The sequence below is a fragment of the Motacilla alba genome, chromosome 1A, assembly GCF_015832195.1.
Source record: "Motacilla alba alba isolate MOTALB_02 chromosome 1A, Motacilla_alba_V1.0_pri, whole genome shotgun sequence".
NCBI lineage: Eukaryota > Metazoa > Chordata > Aves > Passeriformes > Motacillidae > Motacilla > Motacilla alba.
In genome coordinates this window covers 15,864,479-15,892,100 of record NC_052031.1, presented here as the reverse complement: position 1 = coordinate 15,892,100, position 27,622 = coordinate 15,864,479, and the positions used below count along the sequence as shown (strand labels likewise).

General features: G+C 33.9%; 1 protein-coding gene across 3 annotated transcripts in view; it reads right to left on the bottom strand.

The window, feature by feature from the left end:
• The window catches only part of TBC1D22A (TBC1 domain family member 22A), a 139,823-nt gene that overhangs the window by 15,837 nt on the left and 96,364 nt on the right, over positions 1–27,622 (bottom strand). The window contains exons 12-13 of one of the 3 annotated variants that reach the window (XM_038153034.1): positions 15,176–15,271; positions 6,894–6,923 (exon numbers count right to left, since the gene is read on the bottom strand). In XM_038153034.1, coding sequence (XP_038008962.1) covers positions 6,909–6,923; positions 15,176–15,271 — 111 coding nt within the window. In that variant the 3' untranslated portion in view covers positions 6,894–6,908. Of the gene's footprint in view, positions 1–6,893; positions 6,924–9,033; positions 13,937–15,175; positions 15,272–27,622 lie in introns of those variants that run through there. The other 2 variants (XM_038153035.1, XM_038153033.1) reach the window with 2 other exon arrangements.

Sequence of the window (27,622 nt, the reverse complement as noted above, 5' to 3'; positions counted from 1 at the left end):
TTACTCAACAATTATTGTAATTTTTTTATCCAAAACAGTGCTTTTCCTCTGCAACTGGGCTTACGGAGAATTACAATTTTAAACGTATTCACCATGCAATGTGGTTCTAACACTGTGTGGTCTCAGCTGGTAAAGATATCTAAAAATTACTAGAGTCCAAAATGTTTAGAAGGTATTTGTAAACAAAAAACATTATACATGTTTTAGAAATGCTGACTGACATTTCAAAATTATACTCTAAGGCCAGTTCATTATCTAACTGTTTCAACAACTGTGAGAGCTTCAGATGCTTTTTGTACCTACACATGCTAGCAACCATGTATGTCAGTGGGAATATTACTTGACAGGTACCCAACATAAATTTGGGGCTGGTTCCTAGAGTCATAGATGATACTGCCAGAGAAGATCATTACTTATCTTGGTCTCACTTCCTGTGTGGGTAATAGGAACTAAACCTAAACATACGGTTAGTGGTTTTTTAAATTTCAGCAAAAACAACATTTTAAAATCTTTAAGAGCTACAGAAATTCATTATTAGTTAACGTCTTGGGGGTTTTTCCATATCAAATTTCTCATCTATGAATCAATTCACCTATTGGTTTTCTTTTTGACAAAGTATGTCAAATGCTTTATCATGCTCTCTGAGCCCTCTCTATGTCTTTGACCTAACACATCAGAACTGGATGCAATATTGACAAAGAAAGAAAACCCCCAAAAGGCAAAACAAGCTCTTAGGTTCATTAATTCAAGGATCCAATCATTCCCATGTGCCACAGCATCATTCTGGGTGCTCATTAGGAGACATGTAGGCATCACCCACCCTTTTGAAGCCACACATCACAGGGTACAGTCTCACACTCAGAGTATGACCTATTCTAATTTATTTTATTTGCAATTTTTTTCATTTGACTATATTGAAATACAGCTCACCTGAAGAGTTCAACTAAAAAAGTGAGTCAAGATTTGTTTCTGTAACTGCTCTGTTCTCCTCACTTTGTCAGAATGGTAAATCTGTGTCATCTGCAGATTTCTATTATCAGCTATTTTGTTAGCGGAAATGGTGAATAGCCTCTTATGGACTCCCACTAAAGAAGCCTCCTCTTGTAGATGATTAGCAAAAAAAAGTATTTAGGACACTGTATTATATTTTTGTTGATACTGTTAAATGCTATTTAAGTGTACAGAATAAAGTAGACCACATGGAATTATTATATTGCACTTTTGCATCCACCAATGTAGATTCACTTTTCAGAATTAAAGACAGAAATGAAGCTGTTAAGAATGACATGGGAGAAAAAATGTTTCATTTGTTCTTGTTAACTGATAGTAAGAAAACTGGCTACGTAAATACTAATAAATAATAATTATTAGAGAGATAGTAAGTAAAGATGACAGAATTTAATACTTGTAATCAAAACTATATCTTTATTATCTTCCTGATCTAAGTATTTTCTTCCCACTGTGCCTTCTGAGATAGATAAAGAAAAATTGCCACACATACAGGAAGCACTTACATGTTACAAGATTTCCACTAAAATCCATAAAGAAAAATGAACATCTAGCTCTTTCTGCAGACAATATTAATAACTCATTACTATTGTTAACTGGACACTGTGGTCACTAGAAAATCAGTCTCATTACAACATTATCCTCTGATATGTTGGAGTTTCCCTATTTACAGTCTTCCTGAAAATTAGGAAAAGTTTTGTGTAGCCTACTGGTAAACTGAACAAGCTCATCAACTGGAAGAGTTCTGATACCTGTGTAGATATATTAACAAAAACTGATTGAGTATTCAAAATCTACATGGAGGCAAAAATAAATTTCCAAAACTATCCAAATAGCTAAAAATATCCAAAATAATTTTAATTTCTTTCTGAAAAGTAAACATAAATAAAGGTAATAAAATGGCAAATTATTTCATTGCAGTTCCACATTCATGACCTAGAGAGTATTGCTTATTGGTGAGTGATCATGTTGCCACAAGGGAAATGATAACACACTCAGCAAGACTGAAATAGGACTGAAGTATGAAATAGCATCCTTGCAGGCCCAGCACAGCACAAAGTCAGACTACTTATGGTGACTGGAACCATTCCAAGCCTAAAGCCACCCCATTTATTTTCTAACTCTGTGTTGAGATAGCAAAATTGGAGTATGGATTTGGAAAGCCCCAACAGTCCACTGCTGATTCATGCAGTTAAATCATGCTGTTACTACATTATATTTATGCTGTTATCACACTACTTCATGATGGGAGACTTCATTATGATCAGAGCCAGAGCAGATGATGAACTACACGTCAAGAGGAAACATCAGTTGCTTGTGTGCATTAAAATACATAGTCTGAATATCAGGTGAAATTAATTCCAGTGATTAAAAACCATTCCCAGTTACAAATATAGTCACACAGAACCCTATTTCAATGATTATACAAACATACAGCCGTGTCTTTCCAAATAAAAGATTTAGCTGTTTAATTACATAAGAACAACTTATTTACATTGAGACTTTAACAGGAATTTTTATTTTTCTTTGATCCAAAGAGTCCTTCTTTAGCTGTGTGTGTTCTTTGTATCTTCAGGAATACTGTGGTTTGGATTTTTCTAGGGTTTCTTATCATGCATCTTCACCAATTCTATTTGCCAACTATAGCAAATAACTTGAACAAAATTCCTGGGAACCCAAACAGCAAGAAAACCCCCTGCCTTACTGACAAGATTTTATCTGAAAAGTCAGATTTGGAAAACACTATAGAAATACTGTCTATTGATCACCTGCAACCTCCAATCAAAAATTCACCTTTTAATTTCTAATTTCTTTGATCAAATCTTTAAATAAGCTAAATCATTTCACTGGATTCTAATTTTGGGTACTGAGTTTCTTTTGCTGAATACCTGAACTTTGGTTGCTCTGAAATAAACTGGAATATTTTTTTCAATTTTATTATATTAATTTAATTACTTAATTTTTTTAGATATTTTCATCTTTCTGTAAGTAAAATCTAAATTTATTCTGTTTCTAATTCTCTCCCCATTAAGATTGTGGAAATGGGCATTATATAAAATAAATGTTAAACCACCTTCCAATTTTATGTTTCCAGCATTAATCATTTTGTTTTGGTCAACTTTCTCAATTCTGTTGATCTTTACCACAGCAATTTTAGCTGAATTAGCTTCAGTACAATTTGTTGACACACTTGACAGTCTGGCATTGCTTTTCTACAGCAAATATCCACTATTATGTAGATATATTTATCCTAAGGCTCAAATTGTTAAGACAGGCAACTCGACTGAAGTTAAAACATGATAATTCTGCAATTAAGACTAACCCAATGTTTCATCTGAGAAAGAATAAGTAATTATGATGAAACCATTCAAGATACAGCATGACTGTAATGTAGCAAAATGAAATCTGGACTGACAAGAACATCCAGTGGAATTGAGAAGAAACAAAAATCCCCTCCAGTGCCCAGAAGTGTACTATTCCATCAGGTGAAAGATCAAACATCATGGAAAGTTACACATTATGTGCTGTTCCAATGCACAAATCATAGCTGGAATGCATTTAAATGAACCCATAAAAAAAGCACAGTTAATTTTTTACCAGATAGCACAGACAGCTTTTTCTGGTTTGGATGGTTTTGGCTGGGCTTGTGGGGGCTTCTTTCCTCATTTGCTTGGTTTTTTTTAACATAAAGGGACATCCAATATCTCTGGGGTTTTGCCAGACTGAAAATTTCTGGTGGCTATTTTATTTTCTATTGGTAGAAGGCCTTCTCTGGTTTTGGTACTTAAGACTGGCAAAGAACAGCATGTCCAGAACAAAACAGCACTTTTTAAAAACACAGAATATGGATGCAAAAGTCTCAGCTCTTCCATATGATTTTCTGTCAGGATTTTATGCAGTATTAACAATAATACATGTAAGTCTTAACTATAAATCAGAAAGACTAAAACCTTTGCATCTTGGTAAAATGCTCTGCAAATTATATTTGAATTGCTCTGCATATTTGCAAAACATTTTTTGTTTTGAAGCCTATTTACTGAACTTATATTCTATTGATTCTCAATGTGCCCAAGTGAATATGCTTTGAAAAGAAGTATGATGTATTTATGTAGCAGCAGCATGCCTCTGGATCCCTGAGAGCCTACTCAAAATATTCAAAGTGCTATGCCTTTTTTTTTTGCTCTCTGGTCAATTTAACTCTTCAACAGCAGCATTTACTAAAAATGGTGAATTCAATTTGTCAAATAACTCAACTGAAGCCAAAATCAAATTATTATTCTGGTTCACTTAAAGCCATCCAAAGACCTAGAGGGTTATCAAGAAACTACTTTATGGATTAGAGAACAAAAATCAATCTGTATTCTTGCATCTTTTCCAAAGGGTTATTAGCCCAGCAATATTCATCACTCATTCATTCTGAGTGAATACTTGTAACCATATTATTTTTTCTCAACTAAGCAAAACAGAACTCTGTTTCAATTATGACATGCACAATGTGATTTTTAGATGTAATCACAACTACTTAACCTAAAAGTTATTAGAAAATTGTGCCAAAGCCATAAAGATGTAGAAAAAGTTATTTATATAAACTTACTGAAAAAAGCCCAGATCTGTTAGAGACTGTCAAGAGTCCTCTGTCCCTAAACAGGAATTTTCCCTCTTCATACATAATTGTCTTTTAAAGAGCTGGAGGAGAAAAATTTTTCCTGCCAACTTCATTTTAACCTACAGATTTATGAATTCTAGGATAATATTACATTTTCATAAATTTGAATTCATTGTGCTCTTTGCGCATTAGAAGAATTAATGATAAGTGTCCTTCTGAACAGTATAGATTTGCTACAGCTCTTTGACCTCTATCTTCTGCAGTTCAATATAACAAAACTGTGATCCCCCTGTATCACAGAAAAAAAAAAAGGCACTAGGGTTTTGGGCAGTTTGTTTGAGGTTGTTGTTTTTTTCCTAAAAAAACCTATCTTCACCCTGTGCAATACTCTGATAATGTGAAGAAACATAAAAACCAGATGGGTGCCATCAGTTGTAAGACTACGTTACAGGTCTGTTTAAAAAGAAAAAAAACCCAACCAACAATAAAATATACAATCCACACTATAAATGGCATTGTAAAATCATTTTCTGATCCTGCAATGTCCAAGTACTGTTCAAGTACTTGCACAGTAAAATCCACAGTAGAAAATCCAAACCACAGTATTCCTGAAGATACAAAGAACACACAAAGCTAAAGAAGGACTCTTTGGATCAAAGAAAAATAAAAATTCCTGTTAAAGTCACAACAAATAAGCTGTAAATAAGTAAATAAGCTGTTCTCACGTAATTAACAGCTAAATCTTTCATTTGGAAAAACATGGCTGTATAGTTCTATAATCACTGAAATATGGTTCTGCGTGACTACATCTGAAACTGGGAATGGTTCTTAATCACTAGAATTAATTTCACCTGATATTTATTTTCTTCATGTATTTTAATGCAGGCAAGCAAGTGTGAAACTCCAAGTACTGCTCTTCAGCTCAGGAAAAAGTTGTTATCCATCGTTAAATATCTTATGCATGAATGCTTTATGACCCCATCAGAATATGTGAATCCAAACACTGGTTTCTGTAACACTGTTCATAAAGAATCCTCCTTTAAAATAGCAATGATTATGCAACATTCTGTCCAGGCCAGTCTCATTCACTCTAAAAGTTGCATTTGCTGTTCATTCTTGTTGCTACATCTGGGCCTATTTATTAGGTGGCAGTTAATTCTGCAAGGACAACCTTAGAGAAAAACAATTGCGTAAGGGACATAAAGCCATATTAACAATATCTTACAATTAAAAACAGCATTAACAAAAACAGTAAAGAAAAAAGCATTTAATCTAGCACAAATTTCACTAAGCAACTTCCATTAAAAATTGAGAATTAATTCCTGGGGGAAACAGGAAAAGCTGACCAATTACATTATAAGGTTAATGGGATTAATCTAATCACATTCAAAATATGCAATTTTCAGGGAGCAAAATGAAATAAAGATTTTGGTAAACTGCAGAACTTTGAAGACACTATGTATTCAGCTTCACAAGAGCTGAGATACTAGAGCTTTCATGGTACCCAGAGTTTGAGACAGAAATTATGACTGTGCCATTGTTACTGCAATGATCTATGAAGTTCTACATCCAGGAAAATCTCCATGTCTTCTATTTGTTTGAATCCTTTACATTTCCTTCCTCAAGAAACTCTGATTCTGAAGAGACTGGTAGATAGTCAGGGACCAAGTGATAAGCTGGTAATACTCTTTTTTAGGTTGCTCTGCTGATTAGTCATTATGCAAAATGAGTAGTAATGGAAAGGTTTAAACCAAATCAATAAAATACATTAAAACAATTATTGGCAAGAATATACAGAACACATAGTATAATTTTACAGAATAACTATAAAGTAAAATAAAAATCAATTCTAGAGCTCACTCAGTGACATAAAAAGTAAGATCTCTTACTAAACAAGAATAAAGTTATTTTCCTGTTATAATCACAAGAATGCATTTCCCACAAAAAAAAAAAAAGCCCAAATCATATTCAAATCCATAACACTAAATTCCTTAAATTCAAATAATAAGAATAGGGGTGCACACAAAGGCAAGGGCTCAGGTGTCTTTGAAGAGTCAGGTAACTCTGTCTGAAGAAGGAATGCCTGCTAAAGAAACAGATACCTTTTCCATGAAAATATGCACAATGTAAAGGGATCTTCCAAGCAATATGAATTGTATAAACACTGTGTCCTACAGTTTTTCTCCACACAAGAGCAAGTTTTAGAGGAATTATGTTCAATATGTCTTTCCTTCTATTGAGCAGTCTCTACTGGATTTGCTCCTGGATGCTTCAGAGCTTCCATCCCTCCTCTTTACTGGCAACATCTCTGGTAAAAAATCAGTACAGGAAATAACATTTGGGCTTGTAAACAGACATTCACATCCTCAAGCAAATCTTCAGAAAGTATTTAATATTCCATTAAATATAGGATTTAACAGATGAATCCTAATTTCTGTCAATGCCATATTGCTTCATAAATAATACAGTGACATAAATATTTGCACAGGATAGGGTGAGATTAGAAGTGACTAATTCATACATGTCTTTCCATTGACTACAAATGTAATTTAAAAGGGACTTTATTTCTAATTTAGATCTGAGTTAGAAGATTCACTTTATTTCACTAAACCTTAAGCCAAAGTACATAATGTAACACATTTTCAATCTAACTGGTCTCTGAAACACAAATCATATCTTCATATAATATTTGTACTGAACTATGCAGCTCATTAAAATCTTTGTTACTTAAAAATTAATATTTGAAAAATAAGGAAGACATTAGCTAATATCACAGATAATTGATTTAGAAAATAGAAATAACTGCTCACTTTGTCATATAATTGCTTAGGGTTTTTTTTGAAGAACACAAACACTAGAGTAAGAACTCAGTCATACTAATATAAGGTATAATGAACTCAGCTGTCAAATACACTACATCTGTTTTTAAAGATTTTGCTCTGTATGAAAGAAGGGTTAGAAGTTAATGAATTGCAGCATGTCACATATGAAATCCAAGCACAAATCTGCACTTTCAGTGCTTACATTTGAACTTTTTCATTTGATGCATCATTTAAAACTGAAATACATCCCCTGACTATCAGAAAAGCAAACTATTCAAATAACAATTTAATTTGAAACTAACTGTAGAAAAAAACCTGATGAAATGCAATTTTTCAAACAGCGTGAACATTTACATAGAAGAAAATACAGACTATTCAGGACTATAAATTACTGTAGCCATTTTGGATTTTTTTTTAATAGTATGCAAATGTGAAAGTATTACAAACTGATACTTGTGTGCAATGAGTCAAAATATATCTCTAAACTGCTCTGGTAAGAGACATAAGTTCTTAAGCCCTTGGCTCTTCAAGCATGCTCCCAATCTACTGTCAAGAAAAAGTAGCTGGCCATCACTTCTAAACAATTCTCTGTACTCTTCTTACACATTTCCTCTAGAAAGAGCCACTGCAGCTTTCACAGTGAAGTACCTCATTCCCTTTTAGATGCTCTCAGCTGGTGTGCTAGGGAAGAAGGCACTTGTTACTATCTACTGGTACCTTGATTTTCAGATTTGTTAAACTCCTGAGAAATAAGTGACTTCATAAAAGCCACGTGCCTTGGAATCACATTTAAAACAGGTGAGGGTAAAAATGAACTTACTAAATCTCAACACTCTGTAAAAAGATTACAGTTAGAAATATTTATAAAGTATTAAGATCTTTGAAAATTTTAAAATATTATTCTACTTCTATCAATATCAAAAGCTGAAGATCCTTGTCCTGTTTCTTATAAGCAGGGTTTCAGTTTTCCACTTTTCATGCTGCATCCCAAATAAAATTTCTAGCAATACAGTATGCTGGCCCTGTGAACTAGTAGCTTTCAGGAGGGATTTTGAAAATTTCTTCCTGTTTTGACCAACCTATTTCAGTGCAAAAAAAAAAAAAAAACTGGACAGATTTCCCAAGATAAGTCATGGCTGCAGTGATTAGGTAGGTGTTCAAGGACTACTGTTCTTCAAGTGCTTTGGAGAGCAGGGCTTGGTTTCACTGACTGCTGTGATTTATGTGATAATAATAGACTACATCATATCACAGAATAACTTCTGAGTTTCGGTAGCAAATACATATATTTAAGCTATTTGTAATTCAAAATCATTGTACTATAGCTAGTAATTTTACTATGTGCTACTGTTCTAAATATCTTGAGGAGGAAGGAGGACTTCTGGGAGAGAGCTACATGAAAGGAAGGCAACAGAAACAGGGGCAGATTTCCAATTCAGATATTACAAAATTTACCTGTATTACTGGTAGTATATTAAATATTATTTTTAACATGCCAGGCATGATTACTGTATTATTCCTATAGGCTCTGGGCCCAGAAACTCAAGCAAAGCAAAGAAAAAGAGGTGGATATATATATCTATAAGATATAAATCAAAAGTGGGGTTTGTTTGTTTGTTTTTCAAACTATTTTTATTCTCTGCTTTGCACATTTGAGGCCAAACTTTGGGAAAAAACAATGTATAACTTAGGAAAAATAGGCCTACAGTATAATTAAAAGAAAATGGAAAGCCATAAAGCAAGAGATAAGTAAGGGCAGCATTACAAGTTTTATTTCCTTTTTCATGTTTCTTAAGCCATTTTTAGTGTACCATATAAACCAGTCAGAATCTTTCAGTAGCTTTCCAGACAGAGAGCAAGTTCTCCTAGTACTAGATAAGTACCAGTATTAAAAGAAGGGTGACCTACAGTCTATCTGTTACATTTCAGTTCAATATTAAAATTTTGCAGTAATAATTTCTGTGGGACAAAACCTGTACTTCATAGACTGAATGTTAAAACATCTTTGCACCGTTCTGTTTAATTTACAATACACTCACATGTAGAGACCAAGTCAAGATATTCATGACAATCAAAATATGCAGAAGCTTTTGACAAAGTTGAGTAGGGTTGATAACAGAGCAGTTAAACTATTACCACTCACATAATTCTCTGCTCATTAAGCTCTGCGTGTAAAAATGAAGTCAGCAATGTTATTACTGCAAATTGGCTCTTCTGAACACAAATGATTCACGAGTGTTGAATCCCAGCTGTCTGCTACCAGTACTCAGAGATTAAGAAGTGACCTCACGTTAGGTTGCCAGCTATGACTTTCGAAGTCCAAAACAGCAGAGCTTCCAGTTTCTTGAAACACATTACAATACGTTGAACATCTTCCAAAATGCTCTCAGCAGGGAATAAAATCACAGCAGTGTTAGTAGTCAGGCTCTTTGCAGTTAGAAAGATTTCCATGTTCACAGTTTTTAATTCATTACAAGTTTTGGAACATCCATCAAAAAGACCCTATTAGCTTCCATACTCAGAAGAATGAGGGCACAAAATCATCTAATCATAGAGCTTAGAGAGAAGGAGGGCAAACATTCCTCTGTTCAAAAAACTAATCCTTTCAGAAACATTTTTTTTTTCTTTAATTGAAAAACATTTATTTTTACTTCAGGAGCAATGGAAATTAATTTTTTTAGCACAGTACATACCAGGAAGCTAAATTAAAATAGATTTATTAGTTACACCTCATATGATATGAAGTAAGCACTCCTATACTTTCAGGCAGAAAAAGTAAAAGTTAAAAATTTACATCATAAACTATGCAAAGATCACAAAAGACTAATAAAATCTATATTACTGTCGTTGAGTGTAAAAGGACAGTATGAAATTACATTTCTGATATCTGACATGTTTCTACAGTAGACAATTTCTAGGAAATATATCAATATAAAACTTTTAAAAATAAAGCCCATTACTTATATAGGCAGCAGATATGAATTTGTCTTCTAAGCACCTTGTTATTCAGCATTTATCTAAATTCTAATAAGACATACAATTGTGCTTGCATTCATTTTGGTAAACAAGTCAACAAGACTTACTTTCTATATATAAAAAATTAATTATATAATACTAATATAAATAAGAATAAAGCACAGTCACTATCCTGAAGATTTTATGGCTCAAGTGTAAAGCAAGAGACAATAAATTCACAGAAAAGTAAAAAAAAGCAACAAAAAACTCATCAGTGTGACTCTAAGTGCTACTAACAGACTCAAGCCAACCTGTCAAATCTATTCTGAGCATAGCAAAAAACCAGAACTTAGCATGGCTTAGAGCAAAGTAGCTGAATATCTGCATTAGGTGTTCCATTTAAGTAAGGTGGCAAAGTGGGAGATAGCACTGCTCCTTTCTTGAGAGTGCAGGTGGGTGATGAAGCTGTCATCACGGGCTGATAGACTGCAGCCAGCATCTCACTGCTGAATCTCGGATGCCATGTAAGGTGTCAGTATTAGTCCATTAAAGGCCTCAAAAGAGAAAGTGTCTACGTTTTCCTTGGTGCTCTAAAAAAGAGGGAGCTAAGGGAGTTGCAGAGCAAGAAAGCAAGAAAAAGTGATGGACTGAAAAATTATCTTTACAGCTTCTTTGCAGTCTGACTGAATATAATTGGAGCAAAAATGCATTTGTCAATGACAAAGAAAAGGACAATGCAGTAATAAAGATGTGAGCTGGTGACAGCATGGGTGAAAATGTCTTTTAGACAGACAGAAAAGCCTATATCTTAAAATGATGAATAAGAAAAGATCTGCAAGAGAGATTCCTTACTACAACATACTGAATATATTTTTGAAGCTCAGCTATGTCAACAAAATTATAACTTCCTTAAAGTAAAAATCTAACAGATAAGCCAGTTAGAATTCAACTATTACTAACTTAATTATAATTACCATTAGCTTATATTTAGTTCAACAGTTGAATCTAGTCTCTGAAGTCTAGTTTCTGTAAAAATCTTTCAGATATCTTGTACATTCCAACTCAGTAGCCGTATTTTCTATTAATATTTTAATTCCAAATATGTTCAAAATCATACATGAATATTTTATCACTTAACAGCATCAGCTACCCACACCTCTCAAGAATTCAGGAGAATTTTGGATTTATGGCTGTAGTTAGGAAAATGAGTAACAGAAAACCAAAGTCTGAGACATGCTGATGAGCAGAAAGGTTTTCATTACTTGCACGTTTAATTACTTAAGCTTAGATACTTAAGCTAAATGAATTGCACATTTTGTATTCAAAAGGCATAGTGTATCACATTTTAAAAAGCATTTTTATTCATTTTAAGCTTACTGCTTTTTTCTTTTTTTCTGTCTGACACTAGTATGGAACCAGTAAATTAACACAGAATATTCATATCATGAACAGAAACGTCAGAAACCAAGAATGACCTGTTTGAGTCTATAAAACATCACAGTGGTTACAAGGGAAAATCTAAGGCAGGATTAAAATTTCTGTCATTTACTGCCTAGCCATTGTGTTCTCTGCTCCCCCACATGTGAAGTACAAACTGCTAATCTGAACTATGAACAGAGTAACAGAGCTATCCAAACTTCCTCTCTGTACCTGGGTTTGTGGGGCATCCTATCTAGATAGAAAGGACTCTCTAGAAGTGAGAACCAAGAGAGAATAACAAGCTGTAATGAAAACTAAAAAACCCTCACTCTTTTCCATAATATTAATCTTTGTATTATACATGGGCATGAAATATTTAAAACATCTCCCTGAAAACATGTCAGTTTAATTTCACTGGTATCTAAAAGTGACTCTGGGGAATTTAAAAACTGCTGAATGAAATAATTTTTGTCCTCATTACACAGCATTGCATCACACAGCTCGCTGCATTAAATAGCAAATTTCAAAATGGGATTATAGCTTACTAGAAAGATTACTGAGTAAGTAGGACAAAATTTAAGCAGCCTTAAACTCCTAGGAAAATAAAACCATATATCAATGGTTTTGATAAACCAATATCGTATATTTTGTACTTAACCAAATAAATGGCAGTGAGAGCAATAACTTCTTCAAATGATTCAAAAGAGGACAACTATCATCATGACTTGATTATCATCTTACAATGAAAAAAAAATTATTTCATTATGTTATTTGAAACATGAAAAATATGCCAGAGCATCAACACAGTTTTATATGCCTGTGTTCCAAGTCTATATATACAGCTGTTTAGGTATATACATGTACATCTACAATATACACATATAATATATACACAAGAACATTTCAACATTTGGAGGCCTGATTGAAACATTTATTTCTTCCACCCTTCCCTTATCAAAACTTACTTCCCTTAATATCTTAATATTTAATTCTACAGATACAAACCAAATACCAAGCAATTTTCAGGTTGTATTACTCTATAGTATGAGTCCAGCCTAACTTCTTTCATTTCAAAATTTATTTCTCTGCTACCTGACAACACACACAAGAAGTCCCCAAAACTACAGTCACACACATTGTGTGTCTGTAATAAGGAAATACTGAGGGGTGAACATTTGGTACCTAAGTCAATTAATCTGTTCATATCAGGAAGAATAAAAATCATACTTTTACTGATTGCTTGGTTTCAGACATACTTAAAAGAATGAAAACAAGTATCTTAAAAGCAAAGACTATTTTCTATCGTCATCATGTCTGTAATATCACTGATAATATACTTCATCAAATAATAAAGTATTGCATAACCAATTCATTTAAAATTGGTCTTTCATTCAAAATCTGTTCAGTGTCTCTTCTGGCACACTTCCGCATCTGATGTTCTTGGGAAATTATTTCAACTTAAAATTCCTGTGAGGTCTGTATTTCTACTGAAAGAGGTCAAACAGACCTGTAAAAGAAGATCAGGACTTTTCACAGCTAGTAGAAAAGAACCAGGCCCTCTGACTGACAGTTAGGAGAGACTTCCCTAATTCCTGTCATATGCAGAAAAACAGACACAGCACATGCTTATGTGCAAGAGAAATGACTGAATGCATGTGATTCTTGATACAGTTTACAGAACAAAAAACTTCTGTACAAAATGTACTATAGCTATGACTTCTCAATAATGTGAATTCAATGCAATCAGAGTACTCCAGACAGCATATACTGAACTCCCCAATTTTCCAATGTAGTTTAAGTGCTTATTACTTTGAAGACTAGGCACTGATCTACAGCTATTATTAACAAAGTGGAAGAATAATGGATATTATTCTTGCCTGTGGGACAGAAGTATCATTTAGAGAATTGATAACACTTTAGTTCAGCCATTTTAAAAGGTCATGTTACACAATAAAGAAGGCCAAGGCTTTTAGTGATAACATATGATGGTGATAAAAGTAGCATGGATCTACAGATCCTCAAAATTACCAACTGCATTTCCATGTTGTAAGCAATCCAAAGCAGTGTGATAAATGCATTCCAGTGTTTTCCTGATTTCTCCACTTTATATTCTAGTTCACACAGCCTATAAAGAAATTAAACCATACAGAAATACCTTAACTATTAAATAAGTAAACAAATGTGTGAACGTGTGTAAGGAGAACAAAACCAGTCTTCATAGTACTATACCATGGTATTACGTAGTTGAAGCACAGTTGTAATAGATTTGGTAGAGAGAGGAAAATTATGCTCTTTGGTGTGGGAAATCAACATGAACAATTTAATAGGGAAGATTAACAGTGAACAATTGTAATCAAGAGGTATGGATACCAACATTAGAGATGATTTTGACAAAGTACCATAAATTGAGAAAATCTGACAGCGTTAGCAGGTAGTAGAAATTAAAGCTGTTATGTTGTGCCCTTAGGGATTTATTCATTTCAAAGACAGGCAACGACAGCTCTGAATAAATCCTTTCATGAAGATAAAATAGATTGAAGTGATACACAAATTTGCACAATGGTTCATTTGTAGAGGGCCACAGAGTTCAGTCAGCTGGAGAGAAAATAAGCTGGTAATGGGCCATTTCCTCGGAGTAGGCAATGGTGGGGGCTTTGCAGCACAGGCTATTCACATTCAGCCTTCAAATGAGACTTTAAAGCCTTTTAGGCATTCAGTGAGTATCACAGGGTAAAATTCAGTATAAATATTTCTATGAAAGTGAACTGTCACCAGTTCACAAAAATAATTGGACTTCTATGGATGTATGCAAATAATCTGCCTATCTACCATATTCAAATCTTCTTACAAACAACGTCCTGATGTGCTTTTTGCTGAAAAAATATAAGGTTTTGAAACGTAGGGGGCCTAAAGTTCTTTTACTTCCTAATGAAAAACAGGCTCCTTATTTTAAAATTTGTTTGTCCAGCTTTTTTGAAAGAATGAAGATGTCCATGTTAGAGAATGTTATATTATACAGATGAGAAATTACAAATAAATTCTTCAGGGATGCATTTAAGATCAACAAAATTTACCTTTTCAGAAATGTCTGCGAAATACCAAGGTAACAGCATCCCCAGAAATCATCTTCTCAAAGTGTGCCTCAGTTAAAACAGCATTTTTTTCTCAGAGTGGACAAAGAAAGCACATCTCCTACTGCTTATAGTCCATCACTTCAGGTCTAACAGTTTTGGAGCAACTCTAACAGTAAGATATTGTCAGTCTTGCTGCTCCTGTTTTGTCTTAAATTCATCCCCAAAGTAATGTTAGGAAGGTAAATCTAAGAAATGGCACCCTGTGCTTGAAAAATATCCTCTTCACTTACTTGAAAATCTTTCTCCTCCAGGATCTCTTTCCTCCACCTGACAAGGAAGGCAGCGCAGACGTACAAGTGGAAGTGAGAAAAACCCTCTGGTTCCGACTAGAAAAAATAAAAATAGATCATCCTTTCAATACACAAATAATAACACTTTTGATCACCACATGCCTCAAGTATATTTTTATGACATTTACTTCTAACTACAAATGTCAGCCACATCTGTCTCTCTTTGTATCACAAACATGCTTGCATTTAATCTCTGCCAAACCTATTCATTGCTATTATCTGTAACAGGGACAGAGGTGAGGCAGCTTCCATTTCTCATATTTAAATTCATTCTTTACTGATGTGTTTTCCATTCCTGGTGTTATCCATTAGCTTATATCTGGTATGAAATACTGTACTGTCCAGCTCAACACTGTGGTGTGAACATATGTTTCATCTCTGTTATTAAGCCAACTCTTCTACTAGCAGTAGCTTTTGAAGTATAAATTTTGATATAGGAAATTATTAAGCATTGTAAAAATAAAAATAACTTGTATTATATTGAACTGAATAAGATGTTTTCACTATAGGAAGAAAACTTACTCATATGATAAAACATACACAGCTCAGTTTTATATTCAGATCTGCAGCTTTCTGTTCTGGTTCATGTCAGTAGATTCCATCCCTTTATAAAACTCCCCCTAGAAATTACTGATTATTACTAGAAATTAGTATTTTATAATTTCACATTAGAGTTGAGAAAATTTTGGGATGAGGTCTTTAAAAGACATCACTAAGTTTGCTCATATTATCAAATTAATCTCAGATTTTATTTTCTATACCACTATGAACTAAAAAAATAATTATTATATTAAATTATCAATGTTATGACTGTGAAATAATGCTATGTAAAAATCTCATTAAAATAAAATTTGAAAATAATAATTACAAAATTAAACTACATAATTTGGCAAATGGAGGTGTATTTTATTGCTGATATCTGTATAATTTACAAGATCTAATTATAGTGCTTTAAAAATATAGCAAGTTTTTTCATATTCTTTGCTGGTCATTTCAAAAATGAAGTTTACTCTTTAGAAAAATACAGAGTTCTGCTCAAGTACAGTGAACTGAAATAATTTCTTGCATAAAGAATAACATAATAAAATACCTTTTTTATTGCTATTTAACCTAGAACAACATGGTATTTAAAATTCATGCAATAAATAAACTTCCCCAGCTATAACAAGTGACAAATGAAAAATATTCTCCTACTACTACCTTTCCTTCTCCTCTATCCTTAACTGATAAAAGAGAAGAGTGTGCTACAAGAGGTTTGTAAAACACCTTGTTAACAGCTACAGAAACCACAGACCATCTGGTCCACCAAATCAGTAAGGTTCCAGAAAAGAGACAATGCCAACTACTCGGAGGGAAGCTTTTAAGTTTAGAAGTGCACTTGGAACTGATAATAAGAATTAGCTAATTTTGGAAATACTTTTAAGGAATTGTAGAAGGATTATCTGGACGTGTATAAAAATCTGTACTTTGTCTGGTGATTTTTCTGGTTTTTTTCACCAATAAAAAGTTTCTTCAAAATGAAGCTCTTTTAAATGAAACAAAATAGGCTTAAAAATGCAATTCATTAGAGAAAAAATGCATATCCCCTACAGATTTAAAAATTCATCATGCTTCAGAGATAAGTCTAGGTACAAAGTATTTCCAATGGATAGTTTCAGACAGTTTTAGAAATTGAGTAAAACAGCTAATGCATAATTGCCTTTTCTAACACCTGATACCTATTATACTTTTCCATTTGCAGCTTTTGAAGTTACAGTTTGATCTCTAAATGCACAGAAATGCAGACTACCATCTAAAAGCTATTTAAAATCAAGTATAAACAATGACCTTGATTTAAATATTTCAGAAAAAAATCTCAAGGCAGATGTACAACCTTCCAGAGGACTTATTCTGAACATATTACAGATGACTCTGAGCACATTATCTAAGAACCATCTGTCATTATCAATAAAAATCATTTAGATTGTTAACATCACAAGTATCTCATTGCCCTGCAAATGCTGGATCTCCTCTGCAGCTGAAAAAAAGGCATTCTTTGGACTGCACTCCCCAAACTTCTTGAGTTAGACAATCACCACAAGAATGCAAATTTTGTTGTATGACTAGACTGATTATTGTCTTATCAATGATTAGTCTAAGCAGCCTTCCACCCTGGATACTTCAACATTTAGTGAGTGTAAAACCTCATGCTATTATATTTGTATTTATATACAAATTTTATTGTATATTTGTATTCATATACAATACAAGATTATTGTTTAAGTATTCAGAAAAATTAAAGTTATGAAATTTTGTCAGGGTTAGGTATTAAACCAGATTTCACATTCAAATAATAGCTCAGACACAAGGACTTCCAAACACTCAATAATTACAAATGAATAAAGCAACCTTAAATAATTCTATTTCTACTACATTACAAAGAGCAGATAGTTTAGGTGAAAAGAGATTTAAATAATTTTTGTCAAAATATACAAGCAATCTATGGCAGAAAAAGGAAAAGAAGCCAACAGACGAACATCATGTAAAGTGGAATATGTTGGCTGCTCCTCCAACTTTTGCATTTTTGATGAGCCAGGAACCTTGACTTCCTAGGCTCAGACTCAATTCACTGTCAAAACAGACTCAAGAGTTCCAGTCTGAGAAGAAACACAGCAATAGCACACCAGAGAGGTCCATGACAGTAATGAGCCTCGCACCAGGAATGACCAAGAGCAGATGACTGAGTATAGGAATGCAAGATATAGCAGAACCTCCCCAGAATAATCCAGGTTTCAAAGGTTTCATGTTCAGAGAAGTATTAAGAGAAGCTCCAGAATATGCCCATTTAATAGGAGTGAATGGATTTGTCTTAACTTCTGAAATCTTTTTGCAACTGTAAGCTTTTTGGTAAATCAGCAAGTCCTGGAACAAAGAATTCCAAAACACAACTGCATGCCATATAGCATGTCTGGTTTAAACCTGCTAGTTTCATTCAAAGTAGTTCAGATATTTGCAGTGAAAGAGTATGAATCACTTCCTCTTCACTTTCTGCAAGCCATTCATATTTCTCTCTCTTTTGCAGACTAGAACTGTTTTGCTTATTCCACTGTTCCTCACGTACCAGTTCCATCCCCTTTGCTCAGCTTTCTTAAGCATCCTTTCCTGTAGTTTTCTTATTTTGAAATAGGGTCTGACCTGTGTATAGCATGTAAGTTGCAGAAAGAATATAACTCCCACAGTGCTCATAATGATATTTTGTTCTCCTTACCTTTTCCAGTAATTCCAAACTTTTGAAGTTTTTATTTTTATTTTTCTATTCTTGACTGCTACTGAGCTTTTATTTTCCTCTTGTGCTTGACTGTAGGAACCTACCTTGAAGCCCATAGTTATACCAGTAAAGCTAGGATTGGTCCAAACACACAATGTCATTTTATTTCCCTTTATTTAGTCCACACCAAATTTCACATGTTCTTTATGCCAGGCTAACATATTTAACAGAAACATGCAGTCCTGTGACTCTTTGCTGTCCACCTCTCACATTTACTACTCTTAGTAACATGGTGCTGTTAGCAACTTTGCTCTCAGTTGCTCTTCTATCCCTTTTGTATCTCTTCAGTGGAAAGAGCATAGATCTCATGACAAATTGCAAAAGAATTAAATGTTATTTCCTTTAATTTTGAAACTTGCCTGCTTGTTCTTAACATTTGTTTTCTATCTTTCAGGCAGTTATTAATATTCATACAAGGGCATTCCTTTGAATTCCACAGCTGTGTTTCTTTAATAACCTTTAGTGAAGAACCCTCTTCAATGTTTTCAATATTCTACATCAACCTGGTACATGTGATTCACTGGCTCTGAAGTTTTGTGAGGTGTGATTTTCCCCTACAAAAATCATGTCAACACTTTCTTAAAATGACATAATTAGTCATGGTAAAAGAATATCACAACCAAGTTTAGAGAACATTGAATTGAAGTCACCTTAATCTTTGCATTCTAAAAGATACTGAATACTTTGTAGACTGCAACTATTTTTATTGTACACAGCAGCTTACTACCTCATGTGGGATGATAATCTCCTCCGTTTGTCAGTTTTCCAGTCAGTTATAAAATAAAATTTCAATTATTCAGAAAGTGCTACAAAATTTGATTTTATTCATTATACACTTGATTATAACTTTAAATATTTTTTACAGTTATATGCAAAAATACCTATTAACACCACTTCTTCTGAGTTTGCACATTTTGGATTGTCTTGTATCATTGTTTTTGCTTCACTATGTCTATTCCCAAGAGGATGATCCTAAAAGCAGTAAGTGACCAAGAGCACTTGTCTAAGCTGAATCCATTCTCACCATAAACGCAGCAACAAAATTGGATCTTCTATGCTTTAAAAAAACAAAAGAAACAAACAAAACATAACCTATAGGTAAGGCCTACAAGCAGCTGTTTCTAATGCGCACATCCATCAATTAACATGAAAATTTATGGGCAGGTTTGATCTTTGCATAAAAGAAAATCTGATCCAAACACATTTCATAGCATTTCAAAATCTTTAATGGAAAGTAAGATTTCCAGGTCATAACATCAAGCTAGAAATATCTGTCACAGCCAAAAAACTATGCAAATATCTCAACCCTCAGAGTTCACTTCATCCCTTATAGAAGAGCTATTAAAAAAAAAAATGTTACAAGAACTGTGTTCACATTCCCTATTTCTGACAGGCATGTTCAAAAAAATTACTTATCATAAAATCTTCCATTAGATTTGGCAAATCTATTCTGAAAATGAGATGAAGATCAGTTTTCACAACAATTTAGTCATTTGCCTCTCTGATCTAGGCACCAACAACATGGCAACAATTCCTAAAATATGACTTGTGATATAAACCTCTGTTGTGAAATCCCAGCCACTAACACAGACCACTGCTGGAATTTTTTTTGATCAATACCCTGCCCTGTTGGAATGCTCCATATGGCATGCAAAATTCATGTTAAGACTATGAATCAACATCAAATATAAATGCATGCCAGTGATAATTACTATTTACCCGATTTATGCACTCTTCAACTAATAATTTAGTTTTATGAAGCATCTTTCATATAAATTTCCACATGACCTTGTATTTTCAGAATGGAGTTTAAATTACTGCCCTCTTCACTCGCTAACATGCTCAATTCAAACAGATTTAAAAAATAACTAACAAAGAGAGTATTTGACTTTCTTGTCTTAGCTTTTCCAGAATAAACTGTGGTGGAAAGCAAAAATCAATGTTTCTCATTTGGTTCTTTTAAAGAATTCACCATGAAGTTTTGAAAGAGTTCAGTCATGACTAGGATGTCAAGTGGATTCTCACTCAATGAAATGGTTTCACATCCAACACTGAACTGTCATCTTTTACAGCTATTTTTCCTCCTCTTGTGTGGTGGTTTATTACCTTTGCACACAGGAGTGTTGCTAGATCTTAGCAAAGGAATGAAGCTTCTTATGCAGCTCCCTTAAAGCCTTTTCTTGCTGAATTGCATATTGACAGAAGAAAGTGGAGGAAAGCAGTTTGCTTGAAAAATGGATACAAATGCAAGAAGATGCTGACCTCTACACAAGGGGAACACTTTACAACACTTATTTCTAACATTATTTTGAAAAGAACCTAGATAGACACAGAAGCATTAGGGATAGTGAGACTATCAGAAAATATAATTTCTTTTCTCTAATTTCCCATGTTAATAAGCCTCTCGTTATCTGCAGTGAAGAGTGACCATGAGTTGTTCTTTGAGTGACCATGAGTTGTTCTTTGTACTTGCTGGAGAAACTATTACTAATCCACTGCTTTGAATTTCTACAATTTGAAAAGGCAAACAACTTCCATTTTACCTAGCAGGTATAACTATATTGAACATAGCAAAACAGGGATGTGGCAATGTGAGCATGAATTCTGCCAGTGACAGATCAACCACTGTGATTTCAGATAACAATAGTGAGGGCTGTATATAAAACCCCTATCTAATACACATATTTTACATTTTGTTCCTCTAATAGGAACAAAAAATTACTTTCTGCAAGTAATTTGTTTGTCAATGAGAATGGAAGAACCAGCAGCAAGAACTAATGAAAGTCTTCCAGGCTGATTTTAGTGCATTAACAAGTAGGAGCCACATAGCATTATAAGCCCACATTAATAACAACAGATAATTTACACTGTTTAGTTTTTAGAGAGCAGTTGATTACTTACAGATATATTTTCTTTGTTCACATAGCTGATGTATTAAAAAACAAACTATTTAGGTTAGAGCCATTAATATGGTTCCTAATTATCTTACCAAACCATGACATAGTGTAATGACTCAAAGTAGTGAATCTCTGTCTAATAAACACCGAACACCACTATGTCATTTACTTCCTCTAACAGCATGAAATGCAAGCATACAATTAATTCTGTTTCTCATGTATATAAAGGTGAAGCATATACTTCCCTACACACCTTAGTCCTGAGTCTTCTCCCCAGAAAAGGCCTGGGCAGACAGATCACACAAGCTGTAAGAGTGTATGAGAAGACAAGACTACCAACAGCCTTTTCAAAAACTTCCACTACTTGAAAAGTTTAATTCTCTAGCTATTTCCCAGAAAATTCACTTTGCATCTCTAATTTGCTGAGATTGCCCCACCCAAATTTAAAACCCCTCTTGCAGATGTGAAGTTATGGAAGCGCTGAGTTGTTATGGAAAGTCTGAGCAGTGATAAGATAAGGATAAACTCAGAAGTGACCAACTATCTGCCTCCCCATAGGCGAAGTCACAGAAAAAACTTGCTAAAACCTGAGAGCTATTTCTTTTTAATAGGTTAAATGGCCGGTTTGACTAAAAATGTCCAGACAAAATATTTTCAAAGGCATGTACATTTGGGATACCAAAATTTAGATTTCATCTTTGTTTCACCATTCAATGATAGAAAGAATATGTATTGCAAAAACTTCTTATATTTTAAGCTAGGCTGAAAGCTGGGCTTCATTTATTCAGACACGACTGTCCGGCTGAAATTTGTTTTGAAGTTTCCTTCTAATTAAAACTCCATCCGTTCTCTCTGAAACCACTAATTTAATTTGTACTTAAACATCCAAATTCTGTCTCAAGTCGAGACTTGACACCAATTAGTTGGCCAAAAATGTGGTGGGAAAAAAAGCAAAGCTGTGTCACACTAAAATCAACACTGCTTTTAGTCACAGAATTCCATTTAAAAAAATTATTTAACTTAAAAAGCACAAACTAAATCCAGATCGTTAGTAAATATGATCAGCTGCAACTGATTTAATTCTGAAGTACTTTCCTACAAGGCAAAATATCTTTACATAAATGCCAACCTGCTTTAAGCAAACTACTGATTTGATATAGGGACAAGCACAAATAAAAAAAGAACATGGCAACTTTTCCACCTGTAAAAAGATGACAGGAACCAAAACCAGACCACACTTCCTCACCAAACTGCTTTTAAAAGGCAAATAAACACAAATAAGCAGTATGACTAATATTTACTAAACTAATTCCCTATTTCACCTTTTGAATTTCAGAATTATTTACCTCATGTATCATTTTAATTATTTTTACAGTTCATTCCCAGAGAACCGCAATACTGGGAAATTAATTAATGGGCACAATAGAAGAACTGTCAGCATTGTTTAAATATAATTTCTGCACTAGCCTCATTTACATGTATCCCTTTATTCTAAACAGAGATACTGCTGAATTTTTTGTATGAAATTGTTAGTTCATTAAAAAGAGCACAATGATATCGTTTTCTGCAGATATTCATGGGTTATCAAATATACCGATATACATGCTTGAGACAATCATTAGTGCTTTTAGTCCATGGATTTCAAAGACACTGAAATAGCTGTATAATAGTTGTATCATTGTTTAACTGACTTTAGCTTTATCATATTATTAGCTTTCATAAAAGTTACCAAATTAATACTTCAAGGCAGGTCTACAGAAAGTAGTTAGTGCTAGTCTACCATTTCACAACTAAAAAAAGTAGTGAGAATACCTCTGCCCATATATATCACATATTTATACTGAAAGACTAAAGCAAAATCTAAGTAACAGTATTGAAAAATAATGGTTGCTTATTCCAACTTCTCATCAAATAACAAGAAAGTGCTTACTGACCCACTGCCATCACATAATTCAAAGAAATCCTCTCATGAAATATGTTTGAGGCTACATATGTCACTTCCAGATAGCGAGGTTCTCATGTGCCTTTCTGCACAAAGTTGGTGGTCAGATTACAATGAATTTTAAAATTAAACATTAGAAGTCATTTGAGAAAAACATATTAAACAAACCAACAAAGATATTGCTGATTTCTTTTTCAGTAAATAAAAATTCTACAATCCCCAAATTCCTACTTCTGTAAATTGGGGGATGATTATATCAATGTAATGTAAAAGTTTTGTGAAGATTCCTGATTAGATTGACATTTATACCAGAACCTTATCTGTTCTAAGCAAAACCTATTTTCTTCTTAATAATAACAACAAATAAATTTTCAAGCAAACTATTTCCAAAACCTTTTCTTTCTCTCAAGGAATACACCATAAGAGCTGAGAATGAACAAATATGTCATATGTTCAGTTTATATTTTCTAATAGGTAGTCTTGTTGACTAAGATGATAAGTAGAAATACCAAAAATATATTTAGTAATAAGCATGAGATATTACCTTCCTTCCCTGTTTTCCAAGCTAACAAATTTAGGCATGACAGAGTTAAGTCATAACACAGAGTCAAGAACATCATCCAACTTTCTAGCATAACCATTATCAAGATACTCAAGACACATCATTGGCTGCTTCCCCCTTTCCCATCATTAAACCACACTAAACCACATTCTACAAAACAAGAAACAAGTAACAAAATCCTTAATTTCTGATCACCATTATTCCTCTTAGAGGCTAGGAAACAGCTGGGACTGGTATTTTCCTTCATTTGCTATCCTGTAAAAATCTTATTCATGAAAATACTTTCATTGCACAGCAACACTATCTCAATCAGTCTCTACTTAGGGATGGCAATTTGCCTGAATGTTCAATCTTGCTTTGGGATGATGACTTAATTAAAACAAGCTTTTTGTGACCATATGACTACTTACAACATTCCTTGGCCTGCATGCTTCACATTTCATTCAACTTCCATTAAAACAAACTAATAATGCCACTGAAACTAAAGTAGGCAGTTGCTGAATGCAGCAACATCTTGTCTGATTAAAGAAAAGCACAACATCTGAAAATATTATTCAACTGCTCTTCAGCTACATGCAGCATGGAGGCTCTATAGTCATGATGGAGCTAAACTGCAGGTTTATAAAAGGCTTATGTCAAAAGCAACTGAAAAGCCAACACCATTACTCATTCCAAGTATCTGAAAATTGCTAGTCACTCAATATCACAGCTGGAAATATTAATAATGCATGAATTTTAATTAAATTCATTAAATACTTGATAGCTATCACCAGGAGTTTGATCTTGTTGGGATGAATAAGACTAGCTGCTTCTTTTGTTAATACAAAAGACTCACCAAGCTAATCCAAAAACTACTCTTCAGACCACGTCTGTTCCCATCCACCAACTGCTTAGTGCACAAAGAATTAATAATGATGATCAGGTGCAGCTTTGCTGAACTCTGATCAGAATGAGAGACTACATCTACTAAATATGACTGCCTTTATTAGATTTAGCAAAAATATTTCCTGTGAATAACACTACAGTTCTGTGGATCTGTGGATACTATATGACTCTATAGATGTCATAGCCTGCTCAGAACTTAAATATCTCTCAGGACACCGAATCAAAAAAAGATTTTTGATTTAAATCTTCTTAAGATGCTGACAATCAACTGCAGATCAAGATAAAGTCTGCTTTAATAAGAAGACTTCATGCCAGACCACAGACTGAAGACAGCAGCATAAAGTAAAAGACTCACTGGGAATGACAACACCTGTAGAGTTGTTGCCATCTGCTTTATCAAGGTTCTCTCAAGGTTACCTCTGATGCTACTATTCTTACCTCTGAAAAATGAAATTTATATGTTGACCTAAAGAGCCTTGAGCAATTATGAGATTATTACAACAGTAACACTTTTATACTTTTCTCCATCTCAGGTGTATCAGCCACTAACCATCACTGCTTTCCTAGCAGCCACTTCCTTAGAAAAGCTCCTACAAGAATATCCAGTAGCAGTGTAAATGAAGAAAAAAGTGGCAGAAAGTAAGGCAAATTTTAAGGTATTACCACCTACATGCAACTTTATTAGTTCTAACATTACCAATAATGCATTGGGGGTTTTTCTAGAAAAACTTACTCCATCACAAATACAGCACAAGGGCTTAAAAAGCTCTTGCTCTTCAACAGCTTTTCCCATACTGAAAGTCTGATGTAATCTGCCCAGCTTCATGTTTTTCCTGTTGGACATGACATCACCAGACTGAAGTTTAAGTTACTCATATCTCTTACTGCTGTCAATAAACATGATTTGCTGTTTTCCTTCCATCAGCTTTTGTGAACAACACACCACTAATCCATGCTAAAACTGAAAGGACGGAGTCTTCAGTACCAGGAGCTTGAGACATTTCCAACAGAAGACAAAGCAAACAAGAGTGCCCTAATCACTACCCTTAAGCAGCTCAAAACAGGAGGATAGCTTTGATGCAAAGAAAAACTTTCCGGCTGGTTTTTTTTGACCAAATGCAAAATCTTCAGCTGAAATTCACAGTATAACATCTAGTATAGTACTTCTGCAAATTCCTTTAGCAAAAAATATGGATCAAATACATTGAAAGGACCTTACTAGTGCCACTGAAACAGCTTGGATACTGCATTAGATTACCAAGCATCCCTCCAAATTTTCAAAAGCATTTTAATGATTTATTTTATTTAAGACTTTTAAAGAGTACACAGTGAGGTTACAAATGGCACTTTCTGGATTTATTTGTATGTAATTTTTTTCTTTTATAAGAGTAAAAATTTTGTTTAAATCTCTCTGATTAAGTTGTAACAGGCAACAAAAAAGCAAGCACAAAAAATATGCTGCAAGGCTTCAAGATGAATTTTATCAACAAAATGAATGTGAAAAAAACAAATATGCTCCACAGTAACAGCTCAGCCTCTAGAAAATTAAAACAGAAACCAAACAAAATATTAGCTACCCAAGGTGTGAACTAAAATATTTACTTATTATAGCATGTAGCATCAAAATATAATTGTTAACTGTATCTGTCCTTCAGCTTTATAATCTTTTTCTCACAAGATTTTCTTAAAGCAATGAAGGCTGAAAACTTTGAAGTTTTAGACTTTAAAATCTGACGAACATATCCCAAAATGCTGGAAAGAAGGACATAAAGCTGTAAGTTCAAGCATAAATTTAAGTTAATGTCAATGTTTTCATATCTCACAAATAATGTAAACTGCAAATATAACTTTTTTTGGTACATCGCTACAAGATTTTTAACACCACTCACTCTGTTACTTTGTGTACTCGGTGATTTCTTGATTGCAAAACACGCTAAATCAATATCAAAATAGCAAAGGATATTAAAAATTAAATAAAAAATAAACTATATTTAATGCAATTACATACTTTACCAAAAAAAAAGGCAAAGCAGAGATTTTATGATAATCAATACCAATCACCCAATACCACTTTGGAAAACTGTTTTCTGTACACCTTATTTTTCAGGGTAGCATTAAAAACTTACTGGTATAAAATCTCTGCCATTACAGAATGGCTCTCTGGAAAGATGAAGCTCACCACACACTGACAACATCTGTAGCTCATTCCTGTCCCTGCAAAGCTACACGTTCCAGCCAAAACAAAAGTAGCACAGTGTGCATAGCTGGAAGAAACATCTTTGAAACAAGCAATGTGCAAAATGAGCTGCAAAACAAAGCATCAGCTCACAAAAAGTTATACTGAGAACTCATACACTGAAGAGACTCCCAGAGCCATGCACCCAGGCACAGTGACAGAAACAGAGCTGGCAAACTACTGACTGATTCCAGAGTTTTGCAATTCTTAGGACTAGTGATGAGCTACTGAAGATGAATCCTGGCCACCTTCCAAGAATCTGCAGTAGCCACATGACTTTCAGACAGCAAGGACTGTGTCAGGAACATTCCAAGGGCTGTTTATTTTCCATGTTATCCCACCAAAGCCTGGCTAGCCTTTGAAGGCTGTGAAAATTCACTGCATCCCATGGCACTTAAACAATAAACCAAATTAATAATCACTTCTCAAAAACAACAAGGTGCTGCTACTATGGAAACAGGTGGGAAGCAAAGGTTGTCAGCACTGCTCAGTGGGAGCCTACAGGGAACCAAGCAGCAGAGTTCTGTTTCCATAACAGGTACTGAACCCGAGAGAAAG